This window comes from Dipodomys merriami, unplaced genomic scaffold (genome assembly GCF_024711535.1).
Source record: "Dipodomys merriami isolate MVZ:Mamm:240054 unplaced genomic scaffold, mDipMer1.0.p SCAF_39, whole genome shotgun sequence".
NCBI classification, from domain to species: domain Eukaryota; kingdom Metazoa; phylum Chordata; class Mammalia; order Rodentia; family Heteromyidae; genus Dipodomys; species Dipodomys merriami.
The window spans coordinates 4876116-4893219 of NW_027205492.1; the positions used below are offsets into that span (position 1 = coordinate 4876116).

At 46.8% G+C, this 17104-nt stretch overlaps 1 protein-coding gene across 6 annotated transcripts; it reads right to left on the minus strand.

Moving 5' to 3' along the window:
• Positions 1-383: 383 nt before the first annotated feature.
• Wfdc3 (WAP four-disulfide core domain 3) lies at positions 384-17073 on the minus strand. 6 transcript variants are annotated; one of them, XM_069989861.1, is made up of 7 exons: positions 17058-17073; positions 13284-13868; positions 10627-10758; positions 9115-9261; positions 2248-2379; positions 1620-1805; positions 384-620 (listed from the first exon to the last, which is right to left on the minus strand). In XM_069989861.1, the coding sequence occupies exons 2-7, from the start codon at positions 13375-13377 to the stop codon at positions 604-606; spliced, it is 708 nt and encodes a 235-aa protein (XP_069845962.1). In that variant the 5' UTR covers positions 13378-13868; positions 17058-17073; the 3' UTR covers positions 384-603. The 6 variants fall into 6 exon arrangements, with proteins under 6 accessions (XP_069845962.1, XP_069845961.1, XP_069845963.1 ...); XM_069989860.1 differs by lacking the exon at positions 17058-17073 and adding an exon at positions 16914-17051; XM_069989862.1 differs by lacking the exons at positions 13284-13868; positions 17058-17073 and adding an exon at positions 16919-17051.
• Between the last annotated feature and the right edge of the window lie 31 nt (positions 17074-17104).

Consider the following 17104-nt stretch of genomic DNA (forward strand, 5'->3'; position numbering starts at 1 on the left):
ACTTACCTGTGTATATAAAAGAAGAACCAAGGGCTAGTGCCTCCTGGGAAAACCTCCTGTCCTAGAACAAGGGCTGGCCCTCAGACTTCAAGGTACAAGCATTGCCACTCACGCTTGTGCCACCTCCAACTCATATTCTCCAATAAAAGAAAGTTATCAAGCCCAAAAAGAAGGCGCTCTCCCGGTACCCCTGGAGTTTTAGGAAGATCTGTGGCCAGTGACCCTAGGGCTAACTTCAATCCATCTCTCCTCATGGCCATCCCCCGCTTTCAGTGGGCTCAGAAAAAATGGATCACCCATCCTTGCTCAGTCTGTGTCAATCCCACAGCCTATGTAGACCCACCAGCTCCCACCTCACCCGTGCCCCCAGACCTCACAGAACAGAGAGTCCACATCAGTCTTTATTGGGAAAGAGAAGCATCAGCACCTACTGCAAATACCAGGCCACTTCCTGTGCTCCAGGCAACAGCAGGAAGGGAAGCAGGGCCAAGAAGACCATGAGTGCCCCCTGGGAGTGTCACAAGCCCTGGGACACCACCCTCTCCTGGCTGCCAGCACAGGACTTCTGGGGTCTCTACAGAAGACCCAGACAAGTCAGGACCACTAGGTTTCCCGGGCCTCTGCAAGTAGAAGAAACCTCATGTTACAACCATATCCTCCTGGCTCCATCCCTCCCACAGCCTTCCCCTCCACCCTGGAAAGCCCTGGTATGCATCTCTGTCAAAAGACTTGAATGGGCTGGGTGTCGGTGGCTCACGCCTGTAATCCTAGCTACTCAAGATGCTGAGATGTGAGGATCGCAGTTCAAAGCCAGCCCGGAAAGACTGTGAGACTCTTATCTCCAATAAACCACCAGAAAACTGGAAGTGGCGCTATGGCTCAAGATGATGGCTCAGCTGAAGGGCTGAGGCCCAGAGTTCAAGCTCCATGACCCACAAAAAAAAAAAAAGACTTGAGGGCTGGGAAGGTGGCTCAGTGGTAGAGCGCTTGCCTTGCATGCATGAGGCCCTGGGTTCAATTCCTCAGCACCACATAAGCAAAAAGAAAAAAGCCGGAAGTGGTGCTGTGGCTCAAGTGGTAGAGTGCTAGCCTTGAGCTGAAGAGCTGAGGGACAGCGCCCAGGCCCAGAGTTCAGGCCCCATGACCGGACCCAAAAAAAAAAAAAAAAAAAAAAAAAGACTTGAATGGCTGCCAGCTTCCTAAACTACCTGATCCAAACTGGCATTGAAAATCCTTGTCACCTAGAAGTCACCCTTCCCTCTCCTGATATAAAAACACAAGTGCGGCTGCCCCCTTCCATGCCCTGCCTCCATCCCTCCCTGTCCAAACATGTCACTTACACTCCTGTCTTCTGGGCCTTTGCTAACAATCACATGACCTGTCCTGCAGGTTCTCGGTGCTATCCCAGGATTACAATTAGTCTAGCTTACCCGCAAGTCGCACCCTCTTTAAACACGTCCAAGCCCATAGTGTCTATCTAATGGTTCTGATTTCCTCATAGGATCTTTGCCCTATACTAGACTCTCCTTGACCTTCAACATCCCCTTCTCCATACCTAAGCCAGCCCTGAGACCGGCCAACTCTAGATCTGGTTGGTGATGACAATGATCTATACCCACCGCGTTCCAAATCAGAGCTGATAGTCCCATTGGAGTCTACAGTCCCATTGGATGGCAGGGCCAGCGGGACACAGAAGCGGCCGCAGCCTGATTTGCAGCACTTTTCCCCGGGTTGGCAGTGTTCATCCATGAAGCAGCCAACAATACACAGGCCTACCAGAATGTTCGGACAAGCGCCATCTCGCCCTGTGGGGAAAACAGGCCTGGGTAAGCAGACAGGTCATTGGCCACATGTCCCAGGGATCCTGTGGAGAATGTAGACCCAGGAGTTCCAGGTGAGTCGATCTCTGACTCCTAACACAATCCTCACCAATCTATGGACATCCCCAAACCCCTGAACCAAGAGTTTTCAAAGGGTATCCCAAAGGGAACTCCCTAGAGGCGCTTCCAAGACTGCTAGCGCCCCAGGCTCAGGGGTAGAGCTAGGTTGAGAGAGGGGGCCAGGTCCTTCCCCTCTCCTCGGCTTAGACTGAGTGTCATTCGTACATCCGCTGCCCTACAGGTGGTCTTGCACCCTTCTCTGTGCTCCGTGACACCTTGCATGCATCTCCTCCCATCAAACCTTACAGGATGGTCCTTGGCTTGCAATGGAACAAGCGTGCTAGACACTCAGTGGAAGCCGACCTACCTCCTTTAATGTCCCCACGGCATGCCTGACCACAGCCAGTGCTGCAGCACTTGTGCCCCGGGGGGCAGGACTCATCTCTGTCACACAGCTCCTGACACGGAAGGGGGTCCGCAGGACATCCGCCACCAACCTCTGCCACAGAATCAAAATAAGAGGTGCAAATCCGCAAAGTGAAGTATATTTTTCGCATCTGATGTGTACGCAGATGTATAGCTTTCAAGTTCAATGTATAAGCAATGTACTCTGATATTTTCTATTCTTTTTTGTCTTCGTGTGTGTGTGTGTGTGTGTGTGTGTGTGTGTGTGTGTGTGTGTGTGTGTGTGTGTGTGTGTGTGTCAGTTCTAGGGCTTGAACTGAGGGTCTGGGCACCATCTCTGAGCTCTTTTGATAAAGGCTACCACTTTACTACTTGAGCCATAGCTCCACTTCTGGCTTTTTATGTTTCAGTGGAGATAAGAGTCTCATAGGCTTTCCTGCCACTCACAGCTTCAAACCACAATCCTCAGATCTCAGCCTCCAAAGTAGCTAGGATTATAGGTATGAGCCTCCAGCACCTGACTTTTCTATTTTAATGCTGGCCATGAACTACTAACTTATTTCTGTCCTCACATTTCAGAGCTAGGTGCTGGTGGTTCACACCTGCACTCCTAGTCCATGAAACTCTTATCTCCAATTAACCAGCAAAAACACAAGAGACGGAGCCCATGACTCATGTGGTAGAGTACCACACTTGGGTAAAAACAGCCTAGGGACAGTGCCCAGACCCTGAGTTCATGCCCAAGTACCAGTACACACACACACACACACACACACACACACACACACACACACACACACACACACGCAGAGGAACAGTTTCAGTTTCAGCTCTATCCCACTAGAGCAACCACCCTAATGCCAACTCCACATTTATTCTCTCTGACTGGCATTCTCCTGGGCTTCATGCCCTGATGAAGTCCTCTTTCATACTGTCTAACCCAGGGGCCACCGGCCACCATGAAGATGCCACAAAGCAGTTTCAGCTGGACTGTATAGATGATTCTCCATCTTCCTTGTGGCTGTGTGGGTTGCTGAGGCTCATCTGGGTATTCCAACGCCACTCAAGCCCCACTGGAGCTCCACGTCCAGAGCAGATGAGTGACTAGCAGATGAGTGACTAGCAGATGAGTGACTAGCTATACCATGTAGGAACATGGTCTGCCCCGCTGAGCCTAGGCAACCCACACAACTGCAAGCAAGAGAAAACCGTTGTTGTCTTAAGCCACAAAATGTGGGGATGTTTTCTTACGCAGCAATAGGTAGGTACATGGAACCGTTATGAACAGAACCCCAGGTTTGTTCTGAGAGACAATGATTCCAGCTAAAATGGGGATTCACTTCCTCATAATTCCCTACAACCAGGGGCAACCAAGGACCAAGACACTGGGGAGATTTTTGCATTCCCCTCCCTCTTCCTTCTTCTAGTACAAAGGTGGACTTACTATGGAAAGGCAGAACAGCAGGGCGTGGTTGGGAAGGTGGCTCAGTGGTAGAGTGCTTGCCTAGCATGCATGAAGCCTTGGGTTCAATTCCTCAGTATCACATACACAGAAAAATCCAGAAGTGGTGCTATAGCTCAAAGTGGTAGAATGCTAGCTTTGAGCAAAAGCAGCTCCGAAACAGTGCCCAGGCCCTACAACCAATACTAAAAAAAAAAAAAGAAAAAAGGAAGGGAGGGAGGAAGGGAGGGAGGGAGGGAGGGAGGGAGGGAGGGAGGGAGGGAGGAAGGGAGGGAGGAAGGAAGGAAGGGAAGGAGGGACGGAGACAGGGAGGGAGGGAAAGAAAGAGCAGCCTTCATTGAGCCAGGAATCACTCAGTATGAGGACAAAAGAATGAGTAAGGCAAAAGAAAGGGCTTCATCTTTGTTAGCATCATTGTTCGCAAAATGAGCTCCCTTCCCATAGCTTAGCACGCTCCTTCACCTTTCCACAGGTTAGCATGCTCCCTTCCTAGGCAACACTAGGCCCATGTAGTAAAGGCTGTAAATAATCAGCCTCCAACCCCCTTTACCTTGGGATGGCACTCCTCTGGGGCAGCTAACACCATATAAGGCAACAAGAGCCCCTTAGAGTGATCTTCAGGTCTGGGCAGCTGTGGCCCCTTATTGACTATTTGGACAGCAGCCATAAATCCTAGTCTACCATGGCAGAACTCCTGGCCTTCAGCTCCACCGTGGTCTCCACCCCCTAGCCCCTTCTAGCCGCTCCTAAACCTCCTAGGTCATATAGGTCAACTGAGACAATGGCTGGTGCTTCTTCTTTCTTGTGAGAAGAGGTCTTGCCGGCCCCTTTCCTGGTAAGAAACCTTTCCTTTGTTCTCTGTACCTGGATGTCTGCATGGTTTTCTGGCAAAGTCCAAATAATCTAACAATCCTAGAGCTGCCACGACAGTCCTGATTCCAACTTCAGGGTTTCTTGTTATGTGAGAACAATGAAACCTTCATTGATTAATTTCTTCACACAGCCAAACACATTCCAGATGTGCCTGCTCACCATCCCCAAGAAGATAAAGAAACCCAGAGGAAAGCAGAACTGTCCCAGAACTAGAGTGAGGCAATGGCACGGCAGGGCAAAACGCCTTCTGATCTACAATGAAGCACTTTCTACTATACCATCCTTAGAACACACTCAGGAGCAGGCACACCCACAGACAGCACACTCAAAACACCTCCCACCTTGAGTCACTGTCTCAGTGTTGATTTCAAGAGGTGATAGGCAATTAAAAGTTTGGTAGAAAACAAAAACCAGAACTGGTCTAGTGCCTCTCAGGAACAATCTAAGAATGAGGCCCTATGACTGGCTCCAGGAAGTCTACCATGATGGAAAATTCAAGTGTTCAAGACTCTAATGAGACGCGTGCAGCTGGACAGGAATAACCTGGCATCCTGGGTTTTCCTGTGCTGGCATGTCTTCAATATTCTGTCATTGTGAGATCACATCCAAACCATGTGTCCTGAATTCTTATTTGGAAAATGTAGTCACTGCAACCACTTGCAGTGGTATCCCCTGTACCGCTTCATCTGCTTGAAAAATACTGATATACATTTGACAAAGAACACTGTGTGTGTGTGTGTGTGTGTGTGTGCACGCGCGCACACACACACACCTTATGAATAACAAATGGGAGGAGGGGGCAGAAAGTCCCTCCCAACTGTCTACCTGCCACCCAAGTAGGTTCAGAGACCACACAGCCAACAAGCAGAAAAGCTAAGACTCAGACCACCATTCAGACCAGAGCTTCCTCCTGAGCCAGATCCCAGTGTAAGCACTGACTATAGCAAACCTCTGGCAATGTCAGAGGTTACAGAGAATAGTAACTGTTCATAGCCCAGGAAGAAGAGATTCCTAGCAATCAGTCCCATTGAGTGGGTGCCAGCCCTTTCTTAGGACTGGAGCTATAGAAACTGTAGCAGTAGTTAACTACTAAGTGCTATTATTGCCAGTCTCATCTCTCACCAGGCTAGGGATCCTGTTCTGCCAGTGAGCTCCAAGAGATCTACCGGACATCACTAACCCTCCATGCTGCCTAACCCAGCTCCCAGGGAAAGTTCCATCTGGGCTGGCCAGGAGCCAGAGCAGCTCACAAAGATTCTGTGCCTGGTGCCAACCTCACCCTCAGCCTCCACAGTTCAGCCATCCTCTTCAAACAATGGGAAGACTGTACTAGGCACAAAAACATGGTGAGTGACTGCCTGAGACAGATTCTCAGGCTTTGGTTCCAGAATCCCGCCTCAAGAGTCCTGGCAGAAGTACAACCTGCTATTCTCTCTGAGCACAGGCTGCCCCAGTCTGGCACAGCCAGCCCCTGTGGGTACTGGGAAGAGGCATGCCATCTGTGGAGGCCTGTCTGGAAGACAAAAGGTTGTTTTGGGCTGTGGAGTTTCAGAAATTAGATGATCAGTGAGGAGAAAAAAATTCTGGTTCTTAGGCAGGTACCGTTGGCTCATGTCTGTAATCCTAGCTACTCAGGAGGCTGAGATCTGAGGATTGCAGTTCAAAGACAGCCTGGGCAGGAAAGTCCGTGAAACTCTTATCTCCAATAAACCACCAGAAAACCGGAAGTGGCGCTGTAGCTCAAGTGGTAGAGCGCTTGCCTTGAGCTGAAGAGCTGAGGGACAGTGCTCAGGCCCAGAGTTCAAGGCCCACAACTGACAAAAAAAAAAAAAAGAATTCTGGATCTGAATTTAAAGGATTGAGCCAGTTGTCATAATCCCCGCACTCTGGACATCAAGAAAGGAAGATCAGGAGTTCAAGACCAGCTTAGATTATCAGCCAGTCCTGCTCTCAAGTAAAAGAGAAAAGAACAAAATTATACTCCTGATGCCTCCGTCTTAGAAAGAGGGAATAAGCTAATGTATATTGATATTTTCTGGGGTGACTCTTTCCACCTCACAGGATGGAGCCAGAGAGCCATACCCAGGAACCTTCTGGAATCTCAGGCTGGAACCCACATCTCAGACCCACGCTTCTCTACTCTGGCATACAGCCACATAGACTGAGATGACAGGACAGCTACAGTTGCTTCAGAAAACAGAATGGAAGCTGAGCACTGATGGCTCACACCTGTCATCCTGGCTACTTAGGAGGCTTGAGAGCTGAGGATCATGGTCCAAAGCCAGCCCACGCAGCAAAGTCCTTGACACTCTTATCTCCAGTTGGTTATTGGTTAGCTTTACTTTATTTTGACAAACAATAATTAAGTGCCTGCTATCTCTGAAGAAAAAAAAAATACACAAATTGACTATGGTAGCTCAGGCCTGTAATCCTAGTGACTTGAAAGACTATTAGGAGAAACACAATTCAAAGCTAGCCTGGGCATAAGTTTGCAGGACCCCATCTCAACCAATAAAAAGCTAGGCACAGTTGTATGTGCCTGACATTCCAGCTATGACAGGATACATAAATAGGTGGATTGTGGTCCAGGCCTACCAAAAAGCTGAAAGTACAGGTATGGCTCAAGGGGTAGAGCAATAGTCTTGAGCAAAAAAGCCAAGTGAACACATGAGGCTCTGAGTTCACCCCAGTACTGGCACACACACAAAAGTTATTTCTCCCTCTAGACAACGAGATCACAAAAGCAGGGACAGGAACTACTGTGTCACCACAGCGTTCCCATAGCTCATTACTGCATCTGGCATAGAGTAAGAACCCAGTACATACTTGGTGAAAAAATAAAACTTTTACATGGACAATCAGGTCATGAGGACTCTGAGAGAAAAAAAGAAGTAATGTCTTTAAATGCCTCTCTACCCAAGTCCATTTCCACCACACAAGTGGCCATCTTGGGTGTATATAGAAGCTCCAGAATGGCAGAAGCTGGTGAATGGGGATGGTTCTATTTTCACATCTCCTTGCATATTCTTGTGCTATGACTTTAATGGAGGTATTGCAACGGACAGTGAGGATTGGGAACAGCCCACTAACTTTCAAACCTGCTGACATTCTCTTCTACTACATGCCACAAATCAACCTAATCTGATGTATTCTTTCCATGTTGTCCTCTTCTTTCTCCTCCTCCTCCCCCTCCTCTTCCTTCCTCTTCATTCCCCCCTTCTCTTCTTCCTCCTCCTCCTCTTCTTCCTCTTCCTCCTCCTTTTCTTCCCCCTCCTCTGGTCTCCCCCCTCCTCCTCCTCCTCCTCCTCCTCCTCCTCCTCCTCCTCCTCCTCCTCCTCCTCCTCCTCCTCCTCCTCCTCCTCCTCCTCCTCCTCCTCCTCCTCCTCCTCCTCCTCCTCCTCCTCCTCCTCCTCCTCCTCCTCCTCCTCCTCCTCCTCCTCCTCCTCCTCCTCCTCCTCCTCCTCCTCCTCCTCCTCCTCCTCCTCCTCCTCCTCCTCCTCCTCCTCCTCCTCCTCCGCCTCCTCCGCCTCCTCCGCCTCCTCCGCCTCCGCCTCCTTCTTCCAGTTCTGGAATTTGAACTAAATACCTTGTGCTTGCTAGGCAGGCATCTTTACCACTTAAACCCTACCCCATCCCTATTGCCTTCCTTTTTGCCTGTCCTGGGGCTTGACCTCAGGGCCTGGACTCTGTCCCTCAGCCTCTTTGTACTCAAGGTTATCCACTCTACCATTGGAGCCACAGCTCCACTTCTGGTTTTTAGGTAGTTAATTGGAGCTAGGAGTCTGGCAATCTTTCCTGCCTGGACTGGCTTTGAACTGTAATCCTCAGATCTCAGATCTCAGCCTCCTGAGCCACCAGTGCCCAGCTCCTTTAAATAGTGTCTCACTTCCTTCCTGGGCAGGCCTGAACCATAATCCACCTATTTACATATCCTGTCATAGCTGGAATGTCAGGCACATACAACTGTGCCTAGCTTTTTATTGGTTGAGATAGGGTCCTGCAAACTTATGCCCAGGCTAGCTTTGAATTGTGTTTCTCCTAATAGTCTTCCATGTCACTAGGATTACAGGCCTGAGCTACTATAGTCAACTTGTATATTTTTTTTTCTCAGAAGATAGCAGGCACTGAATTATTGTTTCTCAAAATAAGGTAAAGCCGGGCTGGGAAGGTAGCTCAGTGGTAGAATGCTTGCCTTGCATGCCTGAGGCCCTAGGTTCAATTCCTCAGCACCACATAAGCAAAAAAAGAAAAAAGCCGGAAGTGACGCTATGGCTCAAGTGGTAGAGCGCTAGCCTTGAGCTGACGAGCTGAGGGACAGCACCCAGGCCCAGAGTTCAGGCCCCACGACCGGACCCAAAAACATAAATAAATAAATAAAAAGAAAGTAAAGCCAACCAACAGAGCATGGTTTGCTGACCTGGCACAAAATAGCTTCTTTCTTTCTCAAATATACAAGCAAATTAGACTACGGAGTGCAGGGATGAGGTTTCTTACCTGGTTTCTGTTTGAAGACTGGCATTACACATCTCTTATTGCAACCAAAAGTGCAACATTTTTTTCTACCTGGGCATGTCTCATCAGTGGTACACACTTTAGAACAGGATGGTTTTTGAATGACCTTAGGACACTCTCCTTTCTTCCCTATTACAAAAACAAAGACAGCAACAGAAAGGAGATAGCAGTACCAGGTGCCAGAGAACCCACTGACAGACAAGAGAGAATCAGGGAAGCAAGCCCTAGATACACTTAGCCTCCAACCCTAGGGCTAAAGCCGAAGCCATGGTAACAGTAATAGTCAACATTTATCATTACATTTACAATGTTTATCTTTTTGTAAGAACATCTCAACTTGATCCTCACAAATATCTTTATTTTATGTAAGAGGAAATTTAAGCTAAAAACTTAGGATTTGAACTAGATGTAGCTCAGTGGTAGAGTGCTGTCTATCATGAATAAGAAGATAGATTCAATCCCTACAGCGTAAGAGGAAAAAAAAAAAGAATTTGGGTGAATCATGCCAGAGTGCCGAAGAAAAGCATCTCACAGCACCATTTTAAAAAATTAAATTAAAGATTCAGATGGGTGCTGGTGGCTTGCTGAGATCTGAAGATCAAGGTTTGAAGCCAGCCACAGCAGGAAAGCCCATGAGACTCTTATTTCTAATTAACCAGCAAAAAACAGAAAGCAGAGGTACAGCTTAAGAGGTAGAGAATAAACCTTGAGGAAAAATAGCTAAAGGGCAGCACCCAGACCCTGACTTTCAGCCCCAATACAAACACATAAATAAATAAATAAATAAATAGATAAGATTTTAAAAGAGCTGTTTAAAAAAAGGAAAGAGCTATTTGAGGCCAGGTGCCAGTTGTCCACACCTGTAATCCGAGCTACTCAGTAGGCTGAGACCTAAGGATCACAGTTCAAAACCGGCGTGGGCAGAAAAGTTCAAAAGAATCTTTTTTTCAGTTAACCAGCATAAAGCCAGATGTGGCTCAAGTGGTAGAGCGCCATCCTTGAGCAAAAAGCTAAGGCCCAGTCCCTGAGTTCAAGCCCCAGTACTGGTGTGCACGCACGCATATATAGACATACGTGCGTGTGCGCACGCGCGCACACACACACACAGATTTAAGAAATGATGTTTAAGGGTAAAATTTTACCTGGTCTAAGCTATTTCCCTTCTTCCCTCCTCCTCCCTGAGCTGGGGTTGAATCTCAGGGTTCACACATGTTAGACAAGCACTCTGCTGAAACATATGTATAACCTGCTGACTTAAACAGGGTTCCATAGCTCCCAGGCCCCATCTTCAAGCCCCATGACCAACATAAATAAATAAATAAATACCAAAAAGAAAAAAAGAAAGAAAGAAGAAGACGCCTCAAAAGGGAAAAAGAAGAACTGCTCTAGGTAAGCTGAATTCAAAGGCCGAACTAGGAAATAGAGAGCTCTCTGGTTCTACCTAAAGACAAGGACAGAGTGCATGCTGGGATTCTGGTTCTTATGCCAACATACCCTTGGGAATATCTCCTCGGCAGACCCAGCCACAGCCTGTGCTGCAGCACTTCTGCCCAGCAGGACACCAGTCATCGCCACGGCACAGCTGTTCGCATGGATTCTTATCAGGAGGGCATTCTCCCTCTTTCACTACAAGAGATATCACAAAAGATTAGCATGATTGGCTAGACAGTCAAAAAATGGAGGACAAATAAACTTCAAGGACCTCAAATATCCTACAACCTCTTTCTCCTACCACAACCCATCAACTACTGCAGAACCAGCATGTTTCAAATGCAGAGAGGGCAGGGATACGAGGATCCTCTTCTCATTTAATGAGCTCTAAAGAATAGTTGCAAACTCTATCTAGTAAGTCCTGTCTCCTCAGCCAGAGAGGAAGGCTAAAGTCAAGATTACCCTGGCAGCATGAACTTAAGAAACTCCTGTAGGGCTGGGAAGGTGGCTCAGTGGTAGAGTGCTTGCCTTGCATGCATGAGGCCCTGGGTTCGATTCCTCAACAACACATAAGCAGGAAAAAAAAGCCAGAAGTGGTGCTGTGGCTCAAGTGGTAGAGTGCTAGCCTTGAGCTGAAGAGCTGAAGGACAGCACCCAGGCCCAGAGTTCAGGCCCTCAACCAGACCCCCCCCCCCAAAAAAAAAAAAGAAAGAAAAAGAAAAGAAACTTCTGTAGCCGGGCGCCGGTGGCTCACACCTGTAATCCTAGCTACTCAGGAGGCTGAGATCTGAGGATTGCAGTTCAAAGCCAACCCGGGCCGAAAAGTCCATGAGATTCCTTTCTCCAATAAACCACTCAGAAAAGCAGAAGTGGCACAGTCGCCCAAGTGGTAGAGCACTCGCCTTGAGCTGAAGAGCTGAGGGACAACGTTCAGGCCCAGAGTTCAAGCCCCATGACCAACAAAAAAGGAAAGAAAAGAAACTCCTTCTGTAAGGAGCACTGAAACAGCCAGGCCCCAATGGCTAATGCCTGTAATCCTAACTACTTAGGAGGTTGAGTAGCTGAGGGTTGAGGTTCAAAGCCAGACCTGGCAGAAAAGTCTGTGAAACTCATCTCCAGTTAACCACTAAAAAGCCAGAAGTGGAGTTGAGGCTAAAGTGGTATAGTACCAGCCAAAAGCAAAACGAAACAAACAACACACACACAAAAAAAAAAAACTAAGCAAATGCAAGAAGCCCAGAGTGTTAATCCCTAGTATCAGCACAAAAACAAAAAACAAAAACAAAACAAAAAACACCAAAAACAAAACCAAAACCAAAACCCTAACTCCTCAACTCCTCACTCAGACCCGTAAGTTAACTAAAAGGAGGAGGTATCCTGGCCCCCTCCTTGTTTGTTTGTTTTTTTCACTCAGAACATTTTTAATAATGCACATTTAAAAAAAGTATTCATCATTCAAATTGTTCTGCAATCCAAAACATTTTAGAAAACAAAAGCCAATGTAAAAAGACAGATTAAAACAAGTAGAACAGTACAGGTTTTATATGGCTCAGATTTTACAGGTTTCTTACTGCATCATCAGTGTCAGAAATCTGTTCCTTCAGGTGCCTCCATTGCTCCGGATTTAAAGAAATACCTTTTCTTCCTGGCTTCATTTTGCCTTCTTGATCCATCCAATATTCTCTAATATCAATTAGAACTTTCCCTTTAAAGTCCCGAACACTTAACGTATCTCATTTTCCCAATCGGAAACATGTTATCATCTCTGCTGCTGCTGCTCTGCTTAGAAGATGCCAGAGCTCTCAAAGTCTCACCTGTCTTTTGCTTTTTTATGGGCTTTTCTGTAGTAACTTGCTTTTTCCTCTTTAACGTTTTGTCAACTTCACTGTTAGAATCACTGCCAGAAGAGCTTGAAGAAACAAGTTCCTTTGATTTAGGCATTGCTCCGCTCTGGCACACCGACAGGCTCCAGCTCACTCCACCCCGTTTTGTATCTGTCTCCTTTGTTTTTTTGTTTTGTTTTGTTTTGTTTTGTTTTGCGATTAGGATTTCTTTTTTATTATTATTAAATATATTTTTTTATTGTAAAGATACTGTACAGAGGGGGTCTCCTTTGTTTTGAGTCTCCCGTTTCTACTGTCACTTCGAGTTCCAGGACTAATCAATACCATCTTTATGACCGGGACCAAAACTACCCCCAAAGCCCCGCAGGATAGATCACCTCAAAATGGGAACAATTACTTACAATAATGAGGCTGAATCTTGGGAGCAAGGTACCAGATTGCTCCCCTCAAGTGGTAACAGTAGCAAGTTCTGTGGAACCCCCTTTACAGGATCAGAGTCAAGCTAATGCTCAAGCAGGCCATACTTGGCTAAAGACTGTTAAATTATATGTACTCCTGGCCCTCTGCCCCACTTCTTCCTCTGTTTAAACCTGAAGTTCATGTCAGACGGGTTGACATTTTTACCTCCCCTCTTCCCACACAGAGCCAGTCTGTACCTTAATAGATCTCCTTTCTCTCACTTTCTCCAAGACTTATCTCAAATCGGCATATTGGGGCAAGTAATGATGCTGACATGTTGGGACCCTGGGCCTCTGGCCTAGGTCTCTGGTTACCCTGAGAATCTATTCCTGCAATCCTCTTATAGAGATGGTCACTCCCCCCCCCCCCCAGCAACTTTCTGTTACTGTTACCCAGAGAGGATAAATGATAGCTTACCATGCTCTCCTGCAGCTACCCAGGATGCCAGGGACCCAAGAGCAAGAGCCTTCAGAAGGAAGAGGCAGCTTAACATCCTGATGATACTGAGCATTGAGATGAGGGCTCAGTTCAGGCCAGAGCTGGACACCTTGTCCACAGTATCACTCGAGGAAAAGGCAGGACTGGAGATTACCTTAAACCAGTCCTAAAGGCTTCCCTTATGCAACTGTCTCCAATAATGCCTTCTCTCTTGTCAAGAAGAGTGATTGGTTGCTGGTGTGTGGGAAAATTCCTGGCACTACCAGAAGGATAGGAGGGGTCAAACTCTAATGTAATATATATGTAACACTGTTGGATAATGATGAGAAACTTTGTGCAAAGCTGGAAACATTAAGATAACCATTGGACAAAGGATCAGAGAGAGAGAGAGAGAGAGAGAGAGAGAGAGAAAGAGAGAGAGAACGTGCAATAAAGGCCTTTGGAGGGATTCAGATACAGCCAAAAGGACAGTGGGAAGGGCTAGACATACAAGTTTATAAGAAAAAAAATAAGCTAATAAAATAACCAAAGTACAACATTGCAACTTCTGCTCAACCTGGCAACCTAGAAAAGACAGGAGGGATCACTTAGAGACTATTACACACACATACACACACACACACACACACACACACACACACACACACACGTTAGGGTTTTTCAGAATCAATACAAATGTACCAAAAACCTACATCTGTCCCTTTTAGATTACAAGAGCTATAAATCAAATAGTCTTATCCATATATGTACCACTTTATCTATTCTTCCTCTTTTTATTTATCTCTTCTGCTCATGTCCTTGGTCGGCTATGATATTTAATGGTGTCCGCTGGGACTGCTGAGATTAAAGAGCCAGGTATATTCCAAGCATAAGGCTAAAGTCTCCATAAAACAGCAGAGTTTGGTGCTAGAAAGTTGACCACAATGTCATAAGGCTAATGTTGAAGCATGGAGATAATATTTGTTGATTGCCTAATACATGTTTTATAAACATTCTTCTAACCCATACAATAATCTCTATCTTTACATGACACTATGTTAAAAACGAACTTTAAAATGTTGGTGGGGGAGAAAGGGATGGTAGGGGAAAAAACAAAAGAGGAGGCAACAATGCTTGATAGGAAATGTACTCATTACCTTATTCATGTAACTGTAACCCGTCTGTACAATATTTTTACAATAGGGCTGGGAAGGTGGCTCAGTGGTAGAGTGCTTGCCTTGCATGCATGAGGCCCTGGGTTCAATTCCTCAGCACCACATAAGCAGAAAAAACTGGAAGTGGCGCTGTGGCTCAAATGGTAGAGCACTAGACTTGAGCTGAAGAACTGAGGGACAGCGCCCAGGCCCAAAGTTCAGGCCCCACAACCGACAAAAATATATACATATTTTTTAACAATAAAAAGCATAAAAAATAATCTGGGCCTGGGAGTGCTTGCCTTGTATGCGTGAGGCCCTGGGTTCGATTCCTTAGAACCACATAAGCAGAAAAAACTAGAGGTGATACTGTGGCTCAAGTGCTAGCCTTGAGCTGAAGAGCTGAGGGACAGCGCCCAGGCCCAGAGTTCAGGCCCCACGACTGACAAAAAAATAATAATAATAATCTCTATCTTTTATTCCATTGGTTGTAGGGTTTGAACTCAGGGCTTGGGCACTGAGCTTGTTTGCTTAAGGCTAGTGCTCTACCACATTGAACCACAGCTCCACTTCTGGTTTTTGAGTGATTAACTGAAGAGTCTCTCAGGAGCCTGGCATTGGTGGCTCATGCCTGTAATCCTAGCTACTCAGGAGGCTGAGATCTGAGGATCAGGGTTCAAAGACAGCCTGGGCAGGAAAGTCCGTGAGACTCTTATCTCCAGTTAACAATCAGAAAACCGGAAGTGGTGCTGTGGCTCAAGTGGTAGAGCGCTGGCCTTGAGGTGAAGAGCTGGGGGACAGCACCTAGGCCCAGAGTTCAAGCCCCATGACTGACAAAAAAAGAACAAGAAGAAGAAGTTAATAATAACAACAACAATAAAAAAAAAGATGATGCCGGGCGCTGGTGGCTCACGCCTGTAATCCTAGCTACTCAGGAGGCTGAGATCTGAGGATCGTGGTTCAAAGCCAGCACGGGCAGGAGAGACCGTGAGACTCCTATCTCCAATAAACCACCAGAAAACCGGAAGTGGCGCTGTAGCTCAAGTGGTAGAGCGCTTGCCTTGAGCTGAAGAGCTGAGGGACAGCACCCAGGCCCAGAGTTCAAGCCCCACGGCCGACAAAAAAAAAAAAAAAAAAAAAAAAAAAAAAAGATGACATTGATCAAAATGCATTGTACTCATAATCTGACTTGTGGAATTGAAACCTCTTTGTACTACTTAAAATAAATTTAAATTTAAAAAATAAAAAATGAGGGTCTGGGAAGGTGGCTCAGTGGTAGAGTGCTTGCCTTGCATGCATGAGGCCCTGGGTTCGATTCCTCAGCACCACATAAGCAGAGAAAACCAGAAGTGGGGCTGAGGCTCAAGTGGTACAGCGGTAGTCTACAGCTGAAGAGCTGAAGCACAGCGCCCAGGCCCAGAGTTCAGAACCTACGAACCACAAAAAAAAAAAAAAAAAAAAAAAGAATGCCCATAAGTGGCGACCACTGGAAGTTACTGTTACAGTAGCAAGATACTATTATTTGAGGTTTTATTTGTGCCATGGTTTTAAGCATGAGTTAACTCACTGTAATACTATCAACCAGGATTTCTATTTATAGTTGGGGAAACTGAGGCACAGAAAATCTAAGAAACCTGACTCAAGGCACACAGCTATTAAGTAGTGAAAACAAATGCGGGTGACCCAGTTCCATAGATCATGTTTTTATTTTTGCAATGCTGGGATCCAACCTTTGTGCATGCTGGACAAGTGGCCTGCACTAAGCTATACCCCCAGTTCTTAGCTTTAAGACAGTTTCTCCTTATGTAGCTCAGGCTGACTTTGAACTCTCTATTCCCTCCGTATCCCCTTCCCTAGAACTACAGTACCACCTGTTCTTAGCCACCATATCATATCTTTCCAACTGCAGAACTTGCTACTATCAATTATGAACTGCTAGGAGTAACTAACTCAACCACCCATAAATGAATCTAACTCTATTCAAGGACATCTTAGCTCTGAGAGAAGGCAGAAAAGGGGAACTCTGGGGACCACCACAGTTGTTAACCTTTCAGCACTAGCCCAGCCACAATCACCCATCTAGGTAAGTAACCCCAATTCCCAAGGAGCAAGGCAAGTTCCCCAACCAAGATCCAAGCTTCATTCTGATGTCTTCAGAAACAAGAGGCAGCACCCAAGAGCCTTGAGAGGCAGGTAGGTCATAGGTGGTTCACACCTGTAATTCTAGCTACTTAGGAGGCTTAGATCTGAGGATCACAACTGGAAGCCAGGGAGAGCCAGGGCTTGAGCAGGAAAGTCCGGGAGACTCTTTTCCCCCGATTAATTGCCAAGAAGGCCCGAAGTGAGCCTGTGGCTCAAGTGGTGGGGTGCTAACCTGGAGCAAAAAGCTAAGGGAGAGCGCTCAGGCCCTGAGTTCAAACCCCAGGACCAACACACACACACTCAGCCCTGAGAGCCCGTTCAGGATGGTACAGACCGGACCTCCCCTTGTTGGATCTCCTGTGGATTCGAAACTGCAGTTTTCAAATGATTGAACTGCTGACATTCCCATCCAAAATACTCTGGTCCCTCACAGGGCCCGAGGAAACCTGTTGTTCCTCCTCGCCATACAGAAATTTACCGCGGGGCCTTGAGCCTGGCCGGGAACAGCCGGGTACGCAGCCATGC

Bases quoted from the DNA above. Each gene is read 5' to 3' on its own strand.
- Wfdc3 (XM_069989859.1), bottom strand. From the start codon at position 12,504: ATGCCTAAATCAAAGGAACTTGTTTCTTCAAGCTCTTCTGGCAGTGAT. The intron at 9,262-10,626 runs GTATGTTGGCAT...TTTTTGTAATAG, and splicing joins CCGAGGAGATATTCCCAAGG to GGAAGAAAGGAGAGTGTCCT. The intron at 2,380-9,114 runs GTAAGAAACCTC...ATTCTGTGGCAG, and splicing joins AGTCTTCAAACAGAAACCAG to AGGTTGGTGGCGGATGTCCT.